Consider the following 26256-nt stretch of genomic DNA (forward strand, 5'->3'; position numbering starts at 1 on the left):
ATGTATAGTAGTTTGTGAAACGATTGTTGTTTTGCTCCAAAAGTTTTGGGGAAAAATGTATAAAAATTTACGTTTTGTTATAAATTACACATTTTCACAATCCGCTTTTCATATGACGTGTAACGATCGTTAATCGAATTTCATAATAACATGGGGGAAGTGTTATTTTGGCTTCAAAAGTCTGATATTCCCCATTCACTTCAATGGGAGCTCTGATGTTTTTCCGTCAACATGCGTAGTACAGGCGTACTTCCGGGGCTTCACAAGCCTATGTTGAAGCAGAGATCTTTGGTTGAAGGGCTGCTTTCCTGTCAGGGGACCAGAGATTGCAACCTCCAGTGGCTACTGGCGGTATTGCACTTTATTAAGCCTCTGGTGCCCAGAAGCAAATGTTCCCATTCAAGTCCATTCAAAACTATGAATTTACTCTGGCCAAATTATACTATTTTGGACAGAACTTTCAAATTCTGAAATATATTCACACTGCACTAATTACTTTCTCGGGACCATTTTTTTCCCTGAGCCTCACGGAATAAGATTTTTTTCATTCTTATTCATCTCTTCACGTTTAGGTACCCAGTGCACATGCTCTGGTGGCAAAAAAGCCTCATAGTCAAACATGGCAGCCTCCACGAACTGGCATTTCCACTGCATTTATTTCAGGAAAAAAAAGTATTAAACTATCTTATTGCCATATAGTCCTTTATTCCATTCAGCAGTTTACACTGTCAAACGGTAATTTTTAAAAATGTCTCCAGTAGCATATTTGAAAAAACACAAAAAGTGTGTAAAACTTACAGGGCCATATTTCGATCCAAGCTTCAAGACAGATTCACCAAAGATAACAACAAATTTGTATATAACGTATATATGCACCGGACTAGATTTAATAGGTGATTGATGGGTCAGTTGTCTCCATGACACAACCCTGAATAGAAAAGATCAATAATCAATTGTTATTTTCAAATTCGTATAGAAAACAAAATTGACGAGTAACAGCCAGGGGAGAGGTGTGTGAGTATTTACCGCCTTAATATTTTGTTTCCACCATTATTCCTCAAGAAGAACGTTGCCAAACATGGATAGTGTTTTCGGGGTTTACCCCTTCACCATAAAATTTGAAATCCTGAGACGAAGTCCATTATAAAACAGTTCTCTCTTCCCCTTAACATGAAAATAATTAACATTCTGAGATTTGTTTCACTACTTTACACGAATGCACATTTGTCAATCTCTAGTAATTTATCCTGATAAAGTGCAAATATACTGCCTCTGAAACAGACAGTGCAGGACAACAGACACACACACACACACACATACACGTACACACACAGACACAAGTACACACAGACACACACACACACAGACACACGTACGTACACAGACAGACACATGTACACACACACACGCACAGACACACGTACACACACATACACCCAACACACTTCTCAAAGGGATGCAAGGTTAAAAACAAATTTTTTTTTTATTGAGAATGTTTGTGGACCCAAAAATAACCAAAACCTTAAATACAAGGATTTTTACACATAACACATAATCGGTGCAGTTCACTGTTGGCAGGTTTAGGGCGTTTTTATTTTTTTTCCTCTCTGTTTTGTTTTTATGAACATTATAAGCACAAAAGCCAGAAAAATCAATTAACGAGTCAGTCGGTCATTCAATGCAGCGGTCACTGTGCAGAGCAGTACTGAAAGGTACTGTGGTCATCCGTGAATCAGTGTGAAATCTCCTTGGCAAGCACCCCCCCCTAAAAAGTCCCCTCAACTGAATGGTTGGGGGGGGGGGGGGGGGGGGGGGGGGGGGGGAAGGCTGGGACAGAATCCGCAGCGGCCCTTGAGTGAAAAGTGTGTGTGTACCGAACCGGAATAAGCCTGCGCAGAAAATAAATATCCACGCAAACGTGTCGTGTCAGTAAACGAGTGCCAGTATGTGAGTGTCGGTCTCCAGTCTGTGTGTCACAGTCTGTGAATGTCCCCGTCAGTAAAAGTGTCATTCGGCTGTACTAGCCCACGCATCCTTATACAAAACGCACGCAATCACTGTATAGCAAGGTGAACATACGAGAACAGTCTCCCAACACACCCAATCACTGTATAGCAAGGTGAACATACGAGAACAGTCTCCCAACACACCCAATCACTGTATAGCAAGGTAAACATACAAGAACAGTCTCCCAACACACGCACGCAACACTTTACTCATGCTCATTAAAAAAATGGATAAGTTCACAAATAAATTAAAAGTACAATAAATAAACAAATAAAAATAAGAATTCCACACGGAACACACACACACACACACACAAACGTGTACACGCACACAATAATAATTATGCTGAAAAGTGAACTGTCAAAACATACTTGAAATGGGGGCTTGTTCAAATCTACAGCCCCATTTAAGGTACTCTCTCTCCCTCAGTGCAGTGTTAACGTACCCAAGTGTCCAGTCAGCTGGAGAAAAACCTCTCCTTATCTTTTACCCGCGGGACCACCTCCTCTCATTCAACAGACCCTTCAGCTTTACCACTATATCACTACTGCCCCCTTCAGCTGTTCTACCCATCCTCTCTCCTTTCATCCAGCAGTGCTCCTCCACCGCTCCCCCCATCTCACTCCCTCCGTATGTTTGGAATCTCTCGTCATCCCTGCCCCTCCTCAGGCTCCGCCCTCGAACCCGCCCCTCCCACCCCCACAGGGACGCCCCTCCCCCCCGGTCTCAGTCCTTGTACACGGTCTGCTGCCCGTGTCCTCTCTCGTCGTGCATGATGTGCCGCCGCACGTGAATCCGCCTTACCCGGCGGTCCCCGCCCCCTGCCCCGGCGCCCTCCTCCTCCGATTGGCCGGCGCCCCCCGAGGAGCCCACGCCCGATTCCAAGAGGGCCACGCCCCCCGGTCCCGAGCCACGCCCGTTTTCGTAGATGAGGATGTTGAGTGTCTCTTCGAAAATGCGGGCCTCTGGGAACTCCACCTGTAGGGGTGGGGGTGGGTGGGGCACAGAGAGAGAGAGAGAGAGAGAGTGAGTGACGGAGCCCGTCAGTGTGAGTAAGACCATATGAGACCGGGGCCCGTATTCACAAAGCACTGCTGATCTAGGGTCAGTGCCGCCCCGTCCACATCCATTACGAGCCAAAATGCAAAGCTGATCCTAGGTCAGCAGTCCTACTCTGAGAGGTTTTATGCACACAGGCCCAGGTTGCCTGGCAACTGAACAGCCTGACTCATCAGCAGAATGCCTTTGCTGCAAGACGACTTCATTTGAGTAAATAGTAAACATGCAGTCATGGGCCTTTCCCTGTGGGCATGACACACATCCTGCTGCCCTTCTAAAACAGCCAGCTGTTTTTGCGTTTGCTTGCTCTACAGGCCAGTCGAACTGGATTTTATTTGCACGTTGAATTGAAGTCAAGCCCGTTCCCTGCCGTTTGTGAGGTTCAGGAGAAACAGAACCAGCCGAACGCGCAGCGTTGCGTCTACGTGTGGAAGACGGCGTCCCCCAGGGGGGGGGGGGGGGGTGGGAATTCACGAAGCGAGCCACCAGACTGCTGGAAGAACACTTACGTGAAAATCGGTCATTTCATTTCTCAATCTCTCAAGAGATACTGCAGTAACAGGACCACATCGTGAAGGCTGTACACTCTCCTCACTCACAACAGGCCCCTTAAAATGCATGCGAACGGAGGGAGGCGTTCCATCAAAGCGACCCGACGCCAGAGGGGGGCGCCGCCGTGCGGCATCGCGGCGCGCGACGCCCGCTCACCTTGGTCTGCTTCTTCTCGGTGGCGTAGACGATGGAGGTGCAGCAGACCTCGGCGATCTTGCGGCCCTCGCCGTAGAAGGACCAGCAGCAGATCTCGTCCCCCAGCACGTCCTTGACGAAGAGCACCCGCCCGTTGAAGCGCAGGCCCAGCTTGTCGAACAGCTCGATGTTCTTGAGCAGGTTGTCGTCGGAGTTGCTGCGGCGAGAGGGGAGAGGGGGCGGTGTGGGGCGGCACCGTCGCGGTTCCTTAAGGCTCGGAGACTCACTGGCGCATTAGCGCGTGCTTAAGGCCGCCTAAAGCGTCAGCCGATCTTCCTGAACCACACAAATAATCGTCGGTTTACATTTTTACGCCGACACATTAATGGCTGCCATTATGACGGTACCTGCACAGAAAACACACTCGTGTTAAGCAATCATTGAAGGGTCCCTACTGTAAACATTCGTGAGAGAGAGGGATTTCTTTCATACTTAGCACACCAGAAGCAGATCTGGGTGCAAGTGTACTTACGCCTGTAGTAACCCAGAAACGACACGGTGTTTTAGTAACCCAGAAACAGCACGGTGTTGTAGTAACCCAGAAACAGCACGGTGTCTTAGTAACCCAGAAACAGCACGGTGTCTTAGTAACCCAGAAACAGCACGGTGTCGTAGTAACCCAGAAACAGCACGGTGTCGTAGTAACCCAGAAACAGCACGGTGTTATAGTAACCCAGAAACAGCACGGTGTTGTAGTAACCCAGAAACAGCACGGTGTCTTAGTAACCCAGAAACAGCACGGTGTCGTAGTAACCCAGAAACAGCACGGTGTTTTAGTAACCCAGAAACAGCACGGTGTTTTAGTAACCCAGAAACAGCACGGTGTTGTAGTAACCTAGAAACAGCACGGTGTTTTAGTAACCCAGAAACAGCACGGTGTTTTAGTAACCCAGAAACAGCACGGTGTTGTAGTAACCTAGAAACAGCACGGTGTTTTAGTAACCCAGAAACAGCACGGTGTTTTAGTAACCCAGAAACAGCACGGTGTTTTAGTAACCCAGAAACAGCACGGTGTCGTAGTAACCCAGAAACAGCACGGTGTTGTAGTAACCCAGAAACAGCACGGTGTTGTAGTAACCCAGAAACAGCACGGTGTTGTAGTAACCCAGAAACAGCACGGTGTCGTAGTAAACAGGAAGTAGTACCTGGTGTAAGAGTATTTGTTGTTCCCTCTGTTGTTCTGCAGTTTCACCACAGGCTGAAAGAGAGAGCCGCCCAGCAGTTAGCACCATGTTCCTCTCTCATTCCGAGGAGTTCCTACCCTCTGTACACAGTTATGAATGCACACCATTCTCAAGTGCTAACAGTTCCATGAAGCTTTACATAAACACTTCCCATTTAGCGTTTGTCTGGTTCGTAAGCTAAGCTAAGCTGTTACTGCTCCAGGGGACCGGAGAAATGACTGGACAAGACCTACCTTGAAGCTAGTCAGATGGTAGATTTTTGTTAAAAATATATTTTTATGAGTTAGTGCGTTTGGTTTGTGCTAGCTACATCATACTAGTCTCATACTGCCATCAATAAAGGCTAACAACTCCCTAGTAATTAGGCTACATTAGCAATTAAGTTGACACCACAGCAGTGAAGTAAAAAAAAAAAAAAACACAAACTAAGTCAACAAACTAATTTTTTTGCGAGAAACGTATAGCGTATCTGCACACACTATACTGCCTAAACATTACTGAATGCAAGCACAATATTGTTTACAGGAATAAAGGCTACATGCCTCTGTTCTAGTGTAAGAGTGTATGCTGAAACACATGGGATTATTTGTTTTTTTACCAGCTTATCGAATTAGATATTGAGAATCGTGGCACCTCACTTGTATGGGTATTGATTAGCAAAATTCCGGTACGATGACATCACTGATCATTACCACGCCCACGCTCGTCGCCCCGGAGACCCACCTTTCGGCACGAGGCGATCATCCTCTGCTCCTCCTTGGCCGAGGTGATCATGGGTATTCGGCAGGCCCCCTCGAACCCGTCAGTGCGCTTCTGGAAGCCCGGGGACACAAAGACAGTTAATAACGGACACGGTCCGGCGGAAATTTCCAGAAAACCCACTGCAGGCAATTAAAGTAAGCAAAGAAACCACAGGCTAACTGAGCAGGAATGGAAAACGACAGCTGACAATTCCTGTCCATCCATCAGATGCAGAAAATGACAAATCTATTTACGTATTCGTCTATTTATTTTACAATGGGGCTGTGCATATACAATTCCCACCCCAATTTGGAATGGCCAATCACCAGCAACAAAAGCAGTGTACATTGTGTGAACCAAGGGGCCTGAAGCTGACTGAAATCTATGGGCGCCCGATCGACCGGCGGGCGTCGCCCTGTGGAGCTACCGGCCAGTGGCACGGCCCGGGTTCGATCCGAGGCCGTGCGGCTCATCCAGACACCACGGTGTGGTGCCTTAACCGAATGAGCCTGTGTAAACTGCATGGCTATTTTAAGTTTGATGAAAAATGCCACATAAACTACACTGGAAAACATCTTTCAGAACTGTTTTTGAACATTTAGTCTTGCTCCCTCAGTTGGTGGAACAGAGGATGAAAGCGCACTAGAATCTGGACACCGACGCCCAGGGTTGCTGACCTTGACCGTGTTGAGGCAGTGCTGAACCAGGCCCTGGACCCCGTAGTACTGGGCCTCCTTCAGAACCTCCTCCAGCTCCCGTTGGGAGTCTGGAAGCGGCACGGACCCGTCGCGCAGGAAGTTCAGAACCAAGCCAAAATGCCTCCCGCACCGGTCCAGCACCACCCAGCCTGAAAACAGAGAAAGGACCGTGAAACACGTGCGGTCTGACCGACTGGACACAACCTCACCCGCACACGCAAACGCACTTCTGCGGGTCCCGCAGAGCCGCAGGGTCTGCTGGCTTTCGCTTTCACTCTGGATTTCATTGACCAATGAAAACAGCTGATCACAGTGACCTCACCTGGGTTCTTGGTTGTTGATTTTAAGCATGAAGACAAAAAACAAGCAGACCCCGCGGTTCTCCAGGACGAGGGTTGGGGACCCCAGCACTGTAGTATCTGTCCACCTCTCCACATTCCTGGGCAACTACCTAAACACACTCATGCCTTTTCAGGGGTTCCCTGCAGCCGAAATACTGGCACCCCACAGAAACATGAGAGGAGCACTTATGCCTGGTCACTGTGGATCTCCAGCCCTTCTATACATGCAAGCACAAATAGACAGACATAGGCATGCGAACGCACACACATAGGCACAGACATGCACATACACACACACACTACTAGGATCTTACCCTCTGAGTCTATGGCAACCTCCACCCCTCCATTGCACATGCTCCTGAGCAGGCTGTCCTCCTTGCAGAGCGTCTGGACGGTGGTGTAGTGGAGCGACCCCCCCACGTTCAACTTGACATACTTACTCCCCGCCAAACCCCGTCCCCCCTTCTCCTCTCGCTCACCCCCGGGGGACGGCGAAACAGGAAGTGCTTCCGACGCCACACTTCCTGCGGAGGCTTGGGCAGACATCAGGTGTGCAGCGATGAAAGGGGCTGCAGGGACATCAGGGGGAAGTGATGTCAAAGCTTTCAAAGACGCACGCGTGCAGGCGCACACACAACACAGTGTTGAGCAGTAACACAGGCAAAAACATACGCTGGGTGTGCTACTGTGAATCACAAAACTACATAATTTATTTTGCAACTCAACATTGCTCTGCCACTGACTCATTTTATGGGATCTAATATTGCACAAACTTGTGCAATGCTGTTCACCTAAATTCAGCTCATCCACTGAAATGGATGGTGGAACAGAGGATGAAAGCTGAAATTCACTAAAATTCATTCAGCTTCGTTCGTAACTACAACTAGCAGCTGTCTGTACATTTAGCCATTTCAAATATACGAAACCTGCCCTAACCAAAAGGGTAAGGCAACAAGGCTGACTACAAAAGACGTGATAAAAAGCCATCTAACGATCAGCTCACTATCTAGGCCAAGTATTGGTCTTGCTTCTGAGCACGTCGTTTGTACCAAGCGACGGGGAGGCAATAAAGCTGGCTACAAGACGTGCTAAGAAGGTAGCTAGCTAACTTTGTAGCTTTCTTGATACTACCATGATATCAGCCAAACACGCAAGCAACCAGATGAAGTACGTCAGACTGTACTTTAGGCAACTACCTGGCTATGCACGATGTACATTTATACTGTAGCTAGCTACCAAGCTAGCTAATGTGTTTACCAGCCACAGAAGTTAGTTCTATTCGCCAGCTGGTCACCCACTTAGCTGGAAAGCTAGCTAGCGATTCAGTAACAATCAACTCACCTCTGAATCAGTTACGTATCTCAGTTTCCTCAGCTATCCGATAATACTGGAACGAATTCAAAGGCTAAAGCAGCAGATAGGAAACGTAAATAAATGTAAAATGACTATTGCAGGACCATCGCCCCTGCCTTCCACTGCTCTTTAAGACCTTTCTTCTTCCTTGTCTTACCACCTACAATGGCCGTTTCCTCAAAGACGTTCCTTGAAACTGATTGGATAAGACGCACGTCTATCACCCCAGTGTGTATTATTACACGCACAAAGTACTTAACATGCTCAGTTTGATTGGTCAGCTGAATCCATCGTTCCTCTGTTTTCGTTTTCTTCCACAACGGTCTCAACTATGATTGGTGCAAACTTAAAGTCGCTGTCTGACGTAGGCCAAACCGCGTTGTTGCTGGAAAACAAAAATTTTAAACTACAGTTTTTTTTCTCCGCCCATGACAAGAAATTAAGGAAGTCACCTGCCTTCTCTTATTTTTGTTATTCACACCACGCCACGTTGCACGAGGCCGAAGGTTCTTCTACCCCAGCAATAGTACAGAAGTAAGTTTTTTTAAACCACCCACTCACCCCATCTACCCATGCACACCTTTTCATTTTATATCACCATAACTGTATAAAATTAATTAGGTTTATAAAATGTATAAACCTCCAATGCTCTGTTCAAAAGAGAAAATAAAATGCACACAAGTTCAGCTCAGTTAGGATGGACCGAATGCAAGGAGAAGTGGCCCCAGAGGACGTTACGAGCCAGCAGACAGTGCGAGCAATGGAGTCGTGGTGTTTACATTCAGCTGCTGTATATAAGAACCCTCTGGCCAGAGAGAGGGAAGGAATTTATAACACTGATGCACCAAGCATAAATAAATATAATGCACGGGTGACATTACATGCTGTGTGCAAACAAAATAAACTAAATTAATGAAATAAATGAGAAACTTTCTGCCATTTGACAAATATCTTTTATTTTCCTTAAATTGCAGCAAATAAATAAATAAATAAAACAAAATTGGTAAAGAAAGGACAGAACCATTGACATTATATTTGTAATAAATTATTAAGAGTTCTCCCATTCCCCGGTTTGGCACAGTTGAACAAGCACAGCTCAGTGAGAACAGGAAGCGCATTAAATATCTGCACGATTAAAGTAATACATGTTTGGTCAATACTGCAACACAGAAAGCAGCCAGATTTACAAGTAAAACACAGTGCATGAACTGCAACACCAATAGCATTCACAGAATAATAATCATTGCTAAGCATAGTAATTATTATAATTTTTTTTTGTTTATTTAAAAACCATTAGTCCAGTTTTTCCTGGGTTCATCACAGACAACCACAACAGATAAACGTGCACATATCAGGCCTAAAGCTGAAAGTAGTGCATTAAATATATTATCAAATTACACAAGACAATGAGAGGACATTCAAAATATAAATAACACAAACTCGGTCAATAACATGCAACAACACAATGAACGTAACACAAAATGAAACAAAATGTAAGAAGATGCCGTTGTTTCCGTAACTCAGTCTCTTGAAAACCAGCTTGTGACTGTAACTCAGATGATAGGCTCGGGGCTTATTTGCACTTTCACTGAACACAGCACATTTTAAATGGGGTAAACTCCACCCTAGTTGGGATACTGTGTCCCGCATTGGTGTGGTGGACTAGGTTAAGAATACTGGTGGGTTTCCTCGCATTCAGTAATCCCTAAAAATGAGTGAACAGTGTTCTAATGCCTAAAGATTCTCTGAACAGGAAGCCAGTGGGGTCCAGTGGGCAAGCAGACTGCTTGGGTATCTCAGGAGCGTTCTCGAGCGAGCCAGTAGGCATTGATTAGCAATTCCTGAGGCTTTCCAGTGTGTGACTGAGAAGCAGTTGCCAATCCAGGCATAAAATACTTAAGACAAATAACACTGGCTTTGGACAACACTTTTTTTTAAAGATATCAGCTGGCATTAGCTGGCATTAGCCAGGTTCCTTGACTGCTTGGCTATAAAATGGTCCCCGCATAGCCTGTTCTAGGCATAGGCCTAAACAAAATGCAACATTGACATTCTATTTTACAGTTGATGCAGGAACTACAGTGACATCGCATGGTGACAAAAGTGCTACAGGAAGTGACATCATACTTTGTATTTTGGCACGTAATTAGTGTATGAATATATACATTGTCTTTGATATGTAAACAAAATATTTACATTTGATTCTTTCGATGCATGAATGTGTGTGTCAGTCTGTCTTCCTGTCTGTCAGTCAGTCTCATTTTTAACAATGTCTCCAGATTTCACTTCCCTTGTTGTTTTAACACCTTATTCCTGTAAGACCTTCTCTACGCCTTGTTAAACAGAATATGAGGGCTTAGGTTCAACTAAAAAGCATTTTTAAAATTTTCAGTTTATTAAAACTGGTTAAGTAGTGAATCAGCTATACCAAACAAAAAAGAGAAAGAGAAAGTGAGATTATGTGATTATAAGTGGTTTTAGGACCACAATTAACACATTACAGACAAAACTGAGCCGATGCTCTTATCCAACTTTACACAGCATTTACACTGCATCCCTCTATACTGGATATATACTGAATGCAGGTTTAGTACCTCCCTCAAGGGTACGACGGCAGTGTCCTACCTGGGAATCGAACCTGTAACCTTTAGATTACAAGACCAGCTCCTTAACCATTATACTACACTTAACGAAATTAAATAACACTTTAGCACTGCATCTAAACATAATTGTTGTATTGGCTGCCAAGTCTCAAAGGACCTAAGTAATGATTCTTACAGTGTCGCACTTGCAGTCCACCCCAGTACCTCATCATTTCAATCTTACTCTGCAAAAACATCAGGTCAATCTGACCCAAGGACATGCTATTGTATTCAACCTGCAGAGAGAAGCAGTGCATCTGTTCATAATGTTCAGATATTCTTCAGTCATGGATAATTGGATTAAACAAGGGGCCCATTAAGCAGTCCAGAGATTACACAGCAAGAACACCACAAGACAAAAACCCAGAAATATATCCCCACCCCGTTTCATTTCTTTGTTTCACCCGTTTCTTTTAACTTTCTGTTCCCAAAAGGCCCCAGTTCTGACGTATTAGTTGTTTTTTTAATGCTTTCCCCCCCCCTTCAGTTTTTCTCCCTAATTTGGAACGCCCATCAGCATCTACATTAATGCTCACTGCCATAGACTCCGCTAGCACCTCGAGCTGGCACCTCGCTAGCACCTCGGGCTAACACCTCGCTAGCACTGTGGGCTAACACCTCGCTAGCACTGTGGGCTAGCACCTCGCTAGCACCGTGGGCTAGCACCTCACTAGCACCTCGCTAGCACCGTGGGCTAGCACCTCACTAGTACCTCGCTAGCATGCGCTCTTTGCTGCAGCACGTGACTGCAGCTGTTAGCTTCTCATTCAAACTGCAAGACGCGCTCACATAGACACGAGCTGGAGGAAGACACTTCAAGTTTAGCTTATGTCTGGCAGATGTCTGGGGGCCCAAACTGCCCGCAGGGGTCGCTGATGAGCGATGTAATGCGTTCACCTTGGCCAGCTGAAACCCTGCCGTCTCTGGGCAATGCCAGAGCCGACTGCACATGGCCCTGCCAGCCTGCCGCCCACATTTGGCACTGGCCTGGCTCAGATACGATACCGAAACATGGGGGTCTTACCCGAACTGCAGCGAGGTGCCTTAACCTGATGAGCCACCCAGCAGCCCCTCAGTCCTGATGCTATGCTGAAGATAGCAATTCATCACCAAACCTCGCTTTAATCACTGACAGCCAGCTACAGACAAAACTAACTGAAGCAGTCAAACGTAGACAGACTGACAGACCAACAGACAGACAGACCGACAGACAAACAGACCGACAGACAGAGCAGTTTTACAGGAACAGACAGACTGAGAAAAGGGAGCAAAGAGGATAAAAAAGGATGGCGTGAGATGGAGCAGCGAGTATGAGGGGAAAGAAAGCAACTGGTGGGAAAAAGAAAGTGCCTCTCTCCCAGTCGTTCTTCCTCATTCCTTCCTTTCTCTCTCAGGAGTCATTCGGCTCTCAGATCGATACTTCATACTCTCTCGTGTCCTGGGAAACAAAAGGGCAGAGAGCGAGATTCAATTCAAGACTCAATTCAGGATTCAAATCTAGACTCAATTCAATTTTTAATTTATTTGAAAATGGCAAATTTCATTATAAAACACATTAGAAGACAAACATAATAAATAACACACATCGCATTGTTAAGTGGGGGTAACGGATTGCTAAAAGGAAACTGCCTTTCTCCCCCCCCCCCGGAACCTTCAAAGGAGGGTCAGGGCCTTATGCTGGACGCTGCAGTAACGCAGCAGAATCGTCGTTACCACGGTAACAGGCATAGACGCAGGCTCACCGCCGCCTCGTAGACGGAGTTGCTGAAGTCGGTCTTCACGGAGATGGGGCTGTAGGCGTGCCTGTGGGACAGAGGCTTCCGGAAGCGCGGCCTCCCGGGCTGCCTGCACGCTCTGGCGGGAAAGGCGCAAGGACAGGAAGGGTCAGGACGCGGAGCCGCAAATCTTCCCCCCGCCCCCACCACCCCCCACCCCCAGACTGGACCAGATGGGCCCGGGCAGAGACCCATTACATTACATTACATCTATTTGGCTTACTGTATGTCACTTTTATCCAAAGCGACGTACAGTTTGTGCATAGCGAAGGTCATTGGAACAACTACAAACCACAGGTCCAATAAGGTGCAATTACTATTATGTAACAGTTATTCATAGCCATGAGCACATTAAGCCCAGTTCACACAGTAAACATTACTCTCTGACCTAAGTTATGCTAAGTCAAACTAGGAGGCATGACAAGCTGCAACATCAAGATCAGCATAGAAGATAATGATACAAAGTACTATTGAAGTGCTGGATGGAGGTACATGTAACATGAGTGGCACAGGAGGTAGATGTGTAACACGAAAGTGGCACAGTTCTCGTTCTGCGCTCGTTCTGGCGGGACGGGGCACCGGTACCCCGCTTCACTCACATGGCGTAGTACATGTAGACCCCCCCGATCAGACAGATCAGCAGAATGACCGGCAGGACGATCGCGAACGCGCTGTTCTTCTTCTTAATCTGGTGCGACGGGACCGTCGACCTGAAGACTACAGCGAAACATAATTAATTATGTAATTATATATATATCCATAGGTGTCTTTTATATAGAAATATGCACATTTATGCACATTCAAGGAAGTAAACAGCAAGCAGATAACCTTGAAAAATAATTTTAAGCAGACAATGATTATGCAATTATGCACTGAAACACACGCACGTTCACAAATACATACGTAAATAAGAACAAAATAATGAGGACATATTTATTATTACATTCCTGCTTGGGGCCATCCAACAGTTCTTCATAAGCTACAGCTAATGGGAGAAAGACAAGGAAAGAGAGAGAGAGATCCGCGTTAAAACAGACAGAGATCATTTAAAGAAACATCCATTCTTTCAAGAGTTTTAACCTCAGTTCAGCCCGCATCGGGACATACCACCTCTGGGGAACCCCCCGGCTCACCTCTGCAGAACGGAGGCGGACTGTTCCACTGGGAGGGGTGTCCGGGGAGGCAGTTGATGGAGACCTCCCCGATCAGCTCGTAGCCCTCAAAGCAGAAGAAGTGGAGGGACTCCCCCGGCCGGTAGCTGCGCTTGTTGAGCGTCTGATAGCCGTTGTGAGGGACGCCTGGGTTCGGACAAGGCTCGTACTTCACTATGGAGAGGGGGGGGGGGTGAGGGGGGTGCCTTAATACAGTATAGTAACTAAATGCATTTTATCATTTTGATGCCCATGACTAAACATGGCCATTTCCCACCCTAATTTGGAACAGCCAACTAGCCATTTTGTTCATGCGTGATCCCCACTGCTGATTTGGGAGAGTGTAGGCATCCACGGTTCTCCTCTGAAACACGTGGTGTTGCCAGCTGCTTCTTTTCACACCACGGCCAATAGCCAAGCTTGAACAGTGTTGAGTCTGAGGAAGACCCTTCATATGTGGCTTTGGCATGCAGTCCACAGGAGCCAGATAGACCAGAGGGGGTCGCTAGAGAGCGATGAAATGTCGACCTCTAACCGAGTGAACCCTACCGTACCCTGGGTGACTCAATCGCACTGACACAGTCCGGATTCAACCCGAGTCCATGGGGCTCATCCACACACCGCAGCACAGTGCTTTAAGTGAATGAGCCACCCAGAAGCTAGGTAGCTAAACAGCCATTAACACAGTGACTGAAACAGAGGAAAAGGGTGTGTGACATGGTGTTCAGGCCTGTGTGGGGGTGAGGGGGGGGGACTCACAGACACACTTTGGACTTTTTTCACTCCATTTCGGCTCTCCTGCCTCGCCACCCAGGCAGGAGATGTGGGCGGGGCCCTCCAGCTCGTAACCCAGGTTACAGGAGAAGCGCACCACCGTCCCCGTGGCGAAGCCCGGCTCGGGGCGGACGGAGCGCACCCCGTTCGGCACGTCCCCCGGGTCGGGACACTGCCGAGGTTCCGGAGCTGGCGGAGAGGGGGAAGGGGGGAGAGAGCGGCAGGGAGCTCAGTCAGGCAGAGCGGCTGAAGCTCGACCAATCACGGCACAGTTTCCACAAAGAACAAAACAAACTCTCCGGACTCACCGGACTGCGGGAGTTCAATCGGGCGGACAGTGAAGGGGACACTGCTGCTGCACGGTGTCAAACTGTGACATCACATCCTTACTGTGACATCACATCCTTATTTCCGCGCGTTTGCACCAGATAATCGCACTTCAACACTTAAGCCAATGCTACTGTGTGATGGAATGATGTGTGAGTATACGATTCGGGTGGGCTGATTCTTGACTCAAATAGCTTGTTCGTGTCCTGTGTTTTCATTCAAAATTGACCCTATCCTCTTCCATTATAAATAACAAAGGACAAAGTGATTGTGTATCTCTGATATCATACAGCAAAGTAAACACACAAACACACTGCAGGCTAACAGGCTCACGGATATTTGAGAAGGGTTACAGGGAGTGGCGAATGCACGCAGTTCTGAATCCTGCGTGCCCAGAAAGCTCACATTTCTGACAGGTGGGAGGGCTACTGCTCCAGGAGAGATCCCATTGGCAGGCGATGATGTCAGGGCCGACCATGTCATACCCAGGCTGACACTGATAGGTCAGCACGCTGCCCCTCACCAGCGAGGGGTGGGACGAGCTCTTCCAGCCAAACTCGATTGGAGGAACGGCAGGGCACGTGTCATTGCGCTCCACCTCTGGTGAGAAGATGAGAACATCAGTAATATCCGCCTTTCAGCCTGTGACCTCAAAAGCTGTTCTGCTGGTGAAAGTGCTATGAAACATTCCATCAGAACTTATATAATAATTATAATAATATTTGTGGAGTGCTTTTCTTACTTATACAAAGCACTTTATACATAAAACGAGTAAATAAAACACAATAAACACTAAATATATCATGAACGGATTGTAACATTTTCTGCATCTCTCTTGTGTGACTACACACTGTAGTACTGAACTGCTCAACACAGCACTGAACTGTTCACCACAGTACTGAACTGCTCACCATAGTATTGAACTGCTCACCACAGCACTGGATTGCTCACCATAGTACTGAACTGTTCACCACAGTACTGAACTGCTCACTATAGTAGTGAGCTGCTCACCATAGTACTGAACTGTTCACCACAGTACTGAACGGCTCACTATAGCAGTGAACTGTTCACCACAGTACTGAACTGCTGAATGCTCACCACAGTACTGAACTGCTCACCACAGTACTGAACAATTCACCGCAGTACTGAACTGCTCACCACGGTATTGAATCCTGAATCCTTTGGTTTGGAAGAAGGAGCCGTCGTCGGGGTCGCTCTGGAATTGAATCATGACCTCCGACTCCCCTGACACGACCTGGAAGCGCTCCCTGGACCCCAAGTACTGGCCAATCACGCGTGACATGAGGTCATGGCCATCGAATATGGTGAGCATGTCATTTTGGCGAATGTTCAAACTTTGAAAAAGGGAGAGAGACAATCAGAGGCCAATAAACAAAATGTGAAATAAAAGAAACCAGAAATAATCAAGAACAGATTTCATGAACAAAACATTTCATGAGCAAATTCACAGAAGAACAAGAGTGGGTATTTCTGCAAAAACACACTGACTGAACGCTGCAATACATTTAGTCACAGGGCGCTGATTAGTTTGTGAATATATTCCATTAGTTCCAAACAGAAGCTGAACGACGCAGGTTCATAAAGATTCTCCAGCACTCACATCTGCACATCCAGCTCGATGCGCTTGTCCTCACCGACGTGGACCAACCAGACGCAGTCCTGGCCCTTGGAGTAGCTCAGCGGCCAATCGGGCGACAGCACCGTTCCCGAAGGCTCAGTCAGTTCCCCTCCGCAGAGCGCTGAGAGAGGGAGAGAGAGAGGGGGGAGGAAGAGAGAGGGATGGACACAGGGAAGGTAGGAAGGCGGGGGCAGACGAGAACGGCGTACGAAGCGCGTCTCGCCCAGATTTCCCGCCATCGCTGCTCAGGACGTTTTCGCACGTTTACGGCGCTTTCGCGGCGTCGGTACCTCGGCACACCGGCTCGCTCTCGTTCCAGTGCGGGTCGCTGGGGTCGACGCACTCGATGACCCCCGACCCCTGCTCCATGACGAAGCCGGGGGAGCAGGAGAAGGAGACGACCGTTCCCAGGGAGGAAGTGAGGTCGCTGCTGCTGTAGTTGCCATGTGCCAGATAGGGCTCGTAACAGTGGTCCCCATCAAAAGCTGAGAGTGACAGACACACAGAAAACCTATGATGAGTACAGTGTAAATCTACCAGGACCAAATGTGCTCAATTACAGTCAAATGAGATTTAACACTGAACATTCTACTCACTGACTATTGACTATTAACTAGTTGCACTTAAAAATAAATACAGTGCCTTAACAAATTCCAGAACGTGGGGCCCATCCATGTACTAGAACAGTGCCTTAACAGATACCAGACCACAGAGCCCATCCATGCACTAGGACAGGGCCTTAACAGATACCAGACCACAGAGCGTATCCATGTACTAGAACAGTGCCTTAACAGATACCAGACCACAGAGCGTATCCATGCACTAGAACAGTGCCTTTACAGATACCAGACCATAGAGCCCATCCATGCACTAGAACAGTGCCTTAACAGATACCAGACCACAGAGCGTATCCATGCACTAGAACAGTGCCTTAAAGATACCAGACCATAGAGCCCATCCATGCACTAGAACAGTATTGTAACAGATACCAGATCACAGAGCGTATCCATGCACTAGAACAGTGCCTTAACAGATACCAGACCACAGAACGTATCCATGCAGTAGAATAGCGCCTTAACAGATACCAGACCATAGAGCATATCCATGCACTAGAACAGCACATTAGCAGGATGAGCCACCCCGCAGCAGCCCTGGCTGCAAATTAAATACGGTACGTGCCCCAGTGCCACGGAGAGAGAAAGAAGTGAAAAAGCAGAGACGAGAAGGAAAGGCGGCGGCCCGCCCCCTCACCCTCGTAGCGCAGCGCCAGGACCAGCGGGATGGCGGCGGAATCGGCGGTCAGGTCCACGTACAGAGACGAGCCCATGCTCAGGACCCCTCGATCCGGCACGTCGTCCAGGTCCGAGTCGAAGACCAGGAGGGAGGCGGAGCTGTTCCCGCTGCGCACCATCAATCTGGGGAAAGGGGGAGGGGTTACCAAAATAGCCCCGTGCTAAACAATGGCCGCAGATTTCAGACAGTTTTAACGTCTACGTTCGCCAGAATTCAAACCGAAATTGTTCTGTTGCGTGATTGTCTGCATGTTTTGGCTAGTGACACTTTTCACTATAAACTTTCTGGGAGCAGCAGGAGTTCTTATACAGTTTTGCAGCCCCTAAAGGGTTAAAAATATTTAAAATGTGTATTTTTTCCCTGATCTGGTTGAACATGCCCCGGCCACGCATGCTGGTGCTATGGCGATGTGCGCCGGTGTCACGGCGATGCACGGTGGGCGCCACGGCAACACACGCGGGCACCGCGGCGACGCGCGATGACCTCACTGCGCCGTACCTGCCGTAGTCCTCGTCCATGCTGAGCCTCTGGAAGTGCAGGTGGAGCCGGCGTCCCCGCCTCGCCTCCAACACCCACGTGCAGCTCAGGTTGCCCCCGCCCCCGACCCCGCCCCCGCCGCCGCTATGGTTACCGGCGGGAGGCTGCGGAGGAGAGAGGATCCAGCCGACGGTGGCGTTCCTGATCCAGCCCCCGCATGACGCTGCTATGGCACAGGAGAGACCGACGTTAGGTCCGCTCCCCGAAGCAGACCGACCGCCTTCTTCATCTTGTGTTGTTCCGGTACTTTCTGAATTCAAATATTGACCGTGGATGCCTTCTCAGATTTCAGTGAACACAGCTTCGGATAACCATTTAAAATGGTTTCAGATTACTGAGCTGCGGTATGATTATCAGATAGAGGGTTTATATGAATTATAACTCCTGTCTTTAATCATCTAATTTGTAATTCAGTGGAGGCAAACAGCAGGAAATAAGACAGATTTTCAGAGAATGGCTGCAGACGCACGGAGGAGGAGCAGAATGAGACCCGACTGCATGATGACAAGCAGCAAAAAGAGGAATGAAATCTGGCGGAAGGAAACCGGTACACCAGCGTATTTAGCGGTAAAGGGCGACTGACCGACGCACTGCGGTCCAGAGGAGCTCCAGCGAGGTCGCGTGGAGTTGAGGCAGGTGGCCGCCTCGTGACCTCTGACCTGGAACCCGGGGTCACAGTGGAAGTGTGCACGCCCTCCGGGGTGCAGGCCGGTCACCGTCACGCTGCCCCCCGCAGGCGAGGGAGGGAAAGTGCAGGAGAGCAGGAAGGCTGTGCGTGTATGCATGTGTGCGTGTGTGTGTGCATGTGCGAGTGCGCGTGTGTGTGCGTGCGTGTGCGTGCGTGTGTGTGTGCGTGAGTGTGTGTGCATGCGTGTGTGCGTGTGTGTGTGTGCGTGCGTGTGAGTGTGTGCGTGTGTGTGTGCGTGCGTGCGTGTGTGTGCGTGCGTGTGTGTGTGCGTGAGTGCGTGTGTGTGCATGCGTGTGTGTGTGTGCGTGTGCGTGTGTGTTCGTGTGTGTGTGTGCGTGTGTGCGAGAGAGAGAGAGCAAGAAAGAAAGAGAAAAAGAGAGTGTACTACACGTTAGTAAAAGTTAAGGACAGAGGTTGACTGAATACAGGCTGTACAAAACACAAAACACAGCACACCAACGGGTCCCCAGAATCAGGGGAAGAATCCCAGCTGCCCATGCAGAGTGACTCTCCACGTGTTGTCACAGAAGTATTTTTAATAAAATTACCACATTTATTTCTCAAGAGCTGAACAGCCCACACAGTCTACATTACATTACAAGCATTTAGCAGACGCTCTTATCCAGAGGGACTTACACAACATTTGAAATAAGCATTTTACATTGCATCCATTTATACAGCAGGATATATACTGAAGCAATGCAGGTTAAGTACCTTGCTCAAGGGTACAACAGCAGCGTCCTACCCGGGAATCGAACCTGCGACCTTTAGGTTACAGAACCACAGTTCCTGCCCCATTCCCCCCGTTCCCCAGTCTAATTAGCCAGCGGTACCTCGGTAGCGCAGGCTGAAGACGCCGGGGCCGGTGGGCCACAGGCTGCGGTAGTGAATCTGGACCCGATTGGTCGAGCTCCGTATCACCTGACCCTCGCTCATCAGCGTCTCGTTGGCCAGGAGCTCCGATGCCGTCCCCTCCAGTTCCCGGATGGCCAGAATCTCGCCTTTGGATAGGTTCATCCTCTTCACCTGAAGGAAGGAGGGGAGGGGGGTTGGATGGGACAATCACGGGCGGGACTGTCGACACAAACCGCCCCTCACCCCCCCCCCCGGGGCCCTGCGTCGCTCGGTCGGCTTACCTGAATCTCGACCCCGTAACCAGGGTAGACGGTGATGCTGTACGTGCATTCCAGAGGAGGAAGGAGGGATGAGGAAGAGGGGGGAGGATCTGGAGACTCCACCACTCCCTCCATCCCATAGAGACTGGCGTTGCACTGCACTGTGAGAAGGAGGAAAGCACGTTCTACTGGACGGCCGGATCTCGGGGTTGGAGGTGCAAGCTCACTGAGAGCAATAAGTTCTTTAAAAGTAACGGTTCCAATTTCACAGAGAAGTTCCCTATGAATAGTTAATGCTGCTTCAGTTAAAATGTAGTTTACATTACAAAGAACTTAAACGAATGAGAGGACTGCCATTTGCATGAGGAATGCTCATATTAAAATTTAAAGCAAGTGCTGCGCTTCATATTTAACTTCTTCCTTAGAAGATGAGAAAATGGACTCTTACACTACATGGCCAAAATTACGTGGAAACCTGTCATCCAAAATTATGGGCATTAATATAGACTTGGTCCACCATTTGCTGCTATAACAGCCTCCACTCTTCTGGGAAGGAGGCTAGATGTTGGAGCATTGCTGCAGGGATTTGCTTCCATTCAGCCAGAAGAGTATTAGTGAGGTCGGGCACTGATTGGGCGATTAAGCCTGGCTCGTCGTTGGCTTTCCACAGCCCCAGACCAAGGGGTGTCCAGATACTTTTGGTCATATAGTGTATCTCAGTATTTTACAGAGCTGCAGACGTGGTTTTACCAGGCGCCTGCACCGTGGTGATCGTCGTGGTGGTAATCAGAGTCGTCGTCGTTTCCTCTTCCGCAGGAAGTGATGTCACCGCACTTCCCGCGCTGGCCCGGGCGGCTTGGGGCGCTGTCGCAGATGAGGTCTCAGCCGTGGTGAGCACCCCGGGCGACATGGCGGCGGGCGGCGGGTCATCGGCACGGACGGACGGGGCCGCTCGCGTGGGACTGTCCGTCGCTCCTGTGAGCAGCGAGAGAGCGAGGGAGAGAGATAATGAGAGGGAGAGAGAGAGAAAGAGACAATGAGAGGGAGAGAGAAAGAGAGAGAATGAGAGAGAGAGATAATGAGAGGGAGGGAGAGAGAGAGAAAGTTTTTTTTATTGCAACTTTTTACTGTTAGTTATTGTTACTGTTTATTGTTACTTCTATTGTTTTTATTTTATTATTATTATTTTTTTAATGTATTTTTATTTTTTATATATACATTGCTGTACCTTACAAGCTTTAGCAATACAAATGTACAAATTTGTCATGCCAATAAAGCAAATTGAATTGAATTGAAAGTGGAGACAAATTCAACCCAAACAATTACAGAGGCATTTGTGTGAGCAGTAATCTGGGGAAGATTCTATGTAGCATCATAAATACAAGACTTCAACACTTCCTTAACGAGCACAATGTTTTGAGTAAAAGTTTTGGCTTTTTAAACAAAAACCAAAACACCAAAACACCGCACAACCGATTACATTTACACCTTACACACCCTAATAGACAAACATGTTAACCAAAACAATAAAAAAATAATTGCCTGAAACTGTAACTGACCCTACACGTAAATGGGGCTCTTCTCCATTCCTACATAGGCTAAAATCTACCATGCAGTTCCAACCTCCCCCCACAATTAAAAAGCTGTCTTGAGGGATTTGTAGCAACTCCTGTCTTAACTGAGCAAAAAAACTCCTCCCTGGCCTGACCATCATTTGGGGCATACACACTCCGCCCTTATCAGCCGCCGTAGCGCCCTCCTCGTTCCCTTTCCCCACACCGAGCCTCGCTTCTCGCGTATCTCCGCCATTATCCCCTCCCTGCGGCTGGGTTTGTGTGCGGGAAAGCAAACCTTTTGTGGCCGATAACCCCCCACACTCGCACACTCAAAGCAGCCGCATGCTGCGATGTACCGACTCTCCCCACGTCGACAACGAAACGTTACGTCAAGGGTCTGTTCAGCGTTGATCAAAAACATGAAACCCTGCCTTTTAAAAGAAAGTGCATGCTTCAACGCACTACTTTTGCAGCCCCACGGGATAATTTTAAATGAGCTGTTCTTGGCACAAAAGGTCCTTCCACCCAGATGCCACTCTCTATACTCCTAGTAACTAGGTTTTCGTGTTTTTTGGAAAAACTACTACCGCCTTGTTCGTTCTAGACGCTGAGTAAATCTGCTCATAGCCCACCTGTTCCCAGACTGCTAACAACCCGCTAACAACACTCAGGTGTCCGGCACACACCTCAACCCGTGCCGGAGGGTCCGCGCTGCCCCCTCTGGCCGAGATGCAGTCACGCCCTGCCCCTCCCTTCCCACCACCAAAAACCCCTAAACCCCCAAAACCCTAAAATCCCACCACCCTAAAAAACCCCTAAACCCCCAAAACCCTAAAATCCCACCACCCTAAAAAAAACCCTAAACCCCCAAAACCCTAAAATCCCACCACTCTAAAAAACCCCTAAACCCCCAAAACCCTAAAAAACCCCTAAACCCCCAAAACCCTAAAAAACCCCTAAACCCCCAAAACCCTAAAATCCCACCACCCTAAAAAACCCTTAAACCCCCAAAACCCTAAAATTATGTAAACAATACTCAATAACTAAACCAGCCTACTGTGAACAGAAGAATAAAAAAGAAAATGGAATTTTAAAAAAGCACCAAAAAGGCAGAAAGGTAGAGGAGAGCCCTCCACACGTCCTCTCAGCTCATCTCAGAGAGGGAGAGAGAGAACGGGAGCGGGAGGGAGAGAGAGAGAGAAAGAGAGAGAGAGGGAGAGAGGGAGGGAGTGGAAGGGAGAGAGAGAGAGAGAAGGAGAGAGGAGCAGGAGGGAGACAGAGAGAGAGAGGGAAAGAGAGAGAGAGAATGAGAGAGAAAGAGATAATGAGAGGGAGAGAGAGAGAAAGAGAGAGAGAGGGAGAGAGAGAGGGAGAGAGGGAGGGAGCGAGAGGGAGAGAGAGAGAAAAGGAGAGAGGAGCAGGAGGGAGAGAGAGAGAAAGAGAGAGAGAGAGAGGGTTATAATGGACTGTGTGGGTGCAGTGGAATTCAGATTCATGAGTTTGCATGTGAATGTCTGTGATAGTAGGCGATGATGTCACCCCTGCCGCCCCCTGACAGGGGACTGGTGTCTTTAGCCATCCAGCAGCGTCAGTATACACATGTAGAGTGGGTCTACCACACACATCATACCAGCAGAGCGAGAGGTATAGCCAGAGAGGGTCTACCACACACATCATACCAGCAGAGAGAGGGGCGTGACCAGAGAGGGTCTAACACACATCTTACCAGCAGAGCGAGAGGTATAGCCAGAGAGGGTCTACCACACACATCATACCAGCAGAGCGAGAGGTATAGCCAGAGAGGGTCTACCACACACATCATACCAGCAGAGAGAGGGGCGTGACCAGAGAGGGTCTAACACACATCTTACCAGCAGAGCGAGAGGTATAGCCAGAGAGGGTCTACCACACACATCATACCAGCAGAGCGAGAGGTATAGCCAGAGAGGGTCTACCACACACATCATACCAGCAGAGAGAGGGGCGTGGCCAGAGAGGGTCTACCACACACAGCATCATACCAGCAGGGAGAGGGGTGTGGCCACAGAGGGTCTACCACACACTGCATCATACCAGCAGAGAGAGAGGTATAGCCAGAGAGGGTCTACCACACACTGCATCATACCAGCAGGGAGAGGGGTGTGGCCACAGAGGGTCTACCACACACTGCATCATACCAGCAGAGAGAGGGGCGTGACCAGAGAGGGTCTACCACACACTGCATCATACCAGCAGAGAGAGGGGCGTGACCAGAGAGGGTCTACCACACACTGCCTCATACCAGCAGAGCGAGAGGTATAGCCAGAGAGGATCTACCACACACTGCATCATACCAGCAGGGAAAGGGGTGTGGCCACAGAGGGTCTACCACACACTGCATCATACCAGCAGAGAGAGGGGCGTGACCAGAGAGGGTCTACCACACACTGCATCATACCAGCAGGGAGAGGGGTGTGGCCACAGAGGGTCTACCACACACTGCATCATACCAGCAGAGAGAGGGGCGTGACCAGAGAGGGTCTACCACACACTGCATCATACCAGCAGAGAGAGGGGCGTGACCAGAGAGGGTCTACCACACACTGCCTCATACCAGCAGAGCGAGAGGTATAGCCAGAGAGGGTCTACCACACACAGCATCATACCAGCAGGGAAAGGGGTGTGGCCACAGAGGGTCTACCGCACACTGCATCATACCAGCAGGGAAAGGGGTGTGGCCACAGAGGGTCTACCACACACTGCATCATACCAGCAGGGAGAGGGGTGTGGCCAGAGAGGGTCTACCACACACTGCATCATACCAGCAGGGAGAGGGGTGTGGCCAGAGAGGGTCTACCACACACTGCATCATACCAGCAGGGAGAGGGGCGTGGCCATAGAGGGTCTACCACACACTGCATCATACCAGCAGAGAGAGGGGTGTGGCCAGAGAGAGTCTACCACACACTGCATCATACCAGCAGGGAGAGGGGTGTGGCCGAGATACTCCTTGCTGAGGAGAGCAGCGTGGAGGAGCTCCCGGAGGGACTGTGGGACAGAGGTCTGGGATTGTGAGGGCTGCTGCTGGGGAGGGTCAGAGGTCACAGGAACTCCATCACCATGGTCACCCAGTTCATCTGAAGCAGAGGGCAGTCCTAAGAGGGAGAGTGGGTCAGGAGAACACTTCACACACAGGGGTACAATCAATACATAGTTATGTGTGCATGCAGACACACACACCCACACACACATGCACATGCACACACACACACACACACACACACACGCACACACACACACTTTTGTACCTGTAGACAGGTGCAGGAAGGTGACACACAGCGTGGCAGTGAGCATTAGGGGCAGCATGGTTTATTCTGAGAGTTTAACTATCTGAGAGAGAATAAATGAGAGAAAAAGAGAGAGCTCAGCACCGTCAAACAGTAAAGGAAAAGCGAAGGGAGCCGTGGAATTATTATTATTATTATTATTATCATTATTATTATTATTATTTATAAAGCAGCAGTTAGATAGGTCCAAGAAGCATGGAACCTGAAAAGCATCCAAAAATAAAAACCTATGATGAAAAAAATGAGAAGACCTTCCTACCTGAAAGACAAAAACAACCTTTCAAGAGTTATATTTGTGCCACAGAAAATGTTATTTTACAGTGTCTTTGCATTTCAAAGATTTCTGAAAAAAGATTTCCAAAATGTTTTCAGCCATTAAAATAAGGTATCTTATTTATGGATATTGCGTTGCTATGCAAGATATACATAACAACAGCAATAATGACAGCAACATAATATGATGTGTAATATGACGAGTATAAGATACCGATAGTTTGTTTTCCCTTTTGTAACGCACCAGAACACTGATTTCCCTTTCTTTCGTTCAGGTGATCATTAATTCGTGCATCTACAGGACTCTCCGCTGTAACACCGTCTGTGTTCCAAATCAGTTGTTCCCTTGGCTCGACTCCCCTCACACCCCCAAGACGAGTAATTTAACAGAGCGTTGCCTTGCATTTTGCATTGTGTAGCCTTACATTTAGCCGTTACATGTAGCCTCGTTAAAGATAGAAGCAATATTCTGCGAGGCAGAGAATAATAATAATAGCGCACGCTGTGAAATGCTCTAACAGTGAAACTGCGTACCTGTACGCAACAGACTTCCCCTTTCTCCGGTCTCTCCAGCACTCCTTATAACGTGCTCCTTCGAAGAAATGTTTTCGGGCTGGAAATCTTGATATTTATATTTATAACCACCTGGCTTCCGTTTTCCTTGGTTATTTCATATCAAAATTCCAGCGGAGCTCTTGAAACGTTGCTAAATAAAATTCCTTTACAGTCGTCCTCTCCCTTTGTGCAATACCATTAAATATTTTGCAGTTTCTGATTGAATATCCTTCCGACCAACCGCACTATCTGCCCACCCGACATTGGAAAATGCGTCCCTCCGTCTTATTTCGTGCTCCTCTCTATGTCATCAATTCGGTTCTGCTCTGTTTCCAGGCCCCTAGGCGTATGAGCAGGTGGGTGGAACGTACCCGTCTACGGCTGCACCTCCTCCCCCCTCCTGCCTTCGCTGGTCTCTATGCGCTCGCTATGGGCGCAACGCGCCAAAGCTCGCTATCGTCACCCAGGGACTGAA

General features: G+C 48.4%; 2 protein-coding genes across 6 annotated transcripts; both read right to left on the minus strand.

The window, feature by feature from the left end:
• Nucleotides 1–2715: 2715 nt before the first annotated feature.
• kctd13 (potassium channel tetramerization domain containing 13) lies at nucleotides 2716–8323 on the minus strand. Its single transcript, XM_035399336.1, has 7 exons — nucleotides 8119–8323; nucleotides 7092–7346; nucleotides 6416–6585; nucleotides 5721–5810; nucleotides 4959–5011; nucleotides 3775–3970; nucleotides 2716–2985 (listed from the first exon to the last, which is right to left on the minus strand). The coding sequence occupies exons 2-7, from the start codon at nucleotides 7321–7323 to the stop codon at nucleotides 2734–2736; spliced, it is 993 nt and encodes a 330-aa protein (XP_035255227.1). The 5' UTR covers nucleotides 7324–7346; nucleotides 8119–8323; the 3' UTR covers nucleotides 2716–2733.
• Nucleotides 8324–11163: 2840 nt separating this feature from the next.
• On the minus strand, nucleotides 11164–26222 carry sez6l2 (seizure related 6 homolog (mouse)-like 2). Of its 5 annotated transcripts, XR_004763166.1 has the most exons (20): nucleotides 25761–26189; nucleotides 24915–24996; nucleotides 24586–24761; nucleotides 20822–21065; nucleotides 20093–20232; nucleotides 19790–19982; nucleotides 18852–19037; nucleotides 18230–18434; nucleotides 17690–17853; nucleotides 16729–16923; nucleotides 16421–16559; nucleotides 15958–16154; nucleotides 15205–15399; nucleotides 14458–14661; nucleotides 13681–13872; nucleotides 13491–13532; nucleotides 13147–13264; nucleotides 12515–12626; nucleotides 11450–12210; nucleotides 11164–11366 (listed from the first exon to the last, which is right to left on the minus strand). XR_004763166.1 is itself a non-coding variant. In XM_035399312.1 (19 exons), the coding sequence occupies exons 2-19, from the start codon at nucleotides 24970–24972 to the stop codon at nucleotides 12181–12183; spliced, it is 2790 nt and encodes a 929-aa protein (XP_035255203.1). In that variant the 5' UTR covers nucleotides 24973–24996; nucleotides 26153–26222; the 3' UTR covers nucleotides 11164–12180. The 5 variants fall into 5 exon arrangements, 4 of the variants coding, with proteins under 4 accessions (XP_035255203.1, XP_035255204.1, XP_035255202.1 ...); XM_035399312.1 differs by having other exon boundaries at nucleotides 11164–12210; nucleotides 26153–26222; XM_035399313.1 differs by having other exon boundaries at nucleotides 11164–12210; nucleotides 18230–18431; nucleotides 25761–26190.
• Between the last annotated feature and the right edge of the window lie 34 nt (nucleotides 26223–26256).

This window comes from Anguilla anguilla, chromosome 17 (genome assembly GCF_013347855.1).
Source record: "Anguilla anguilla isolate fAngAng1 chromosome 17, fAngAng1.pri, whole genome shotgun sequence".
Classification (NCBI taxonomy): Eukaryota; Metazoa; Chordata; class Actinopteri; order Anguilliformes; family Anguillidae; genus Anguilla; species Anguilla anguilla.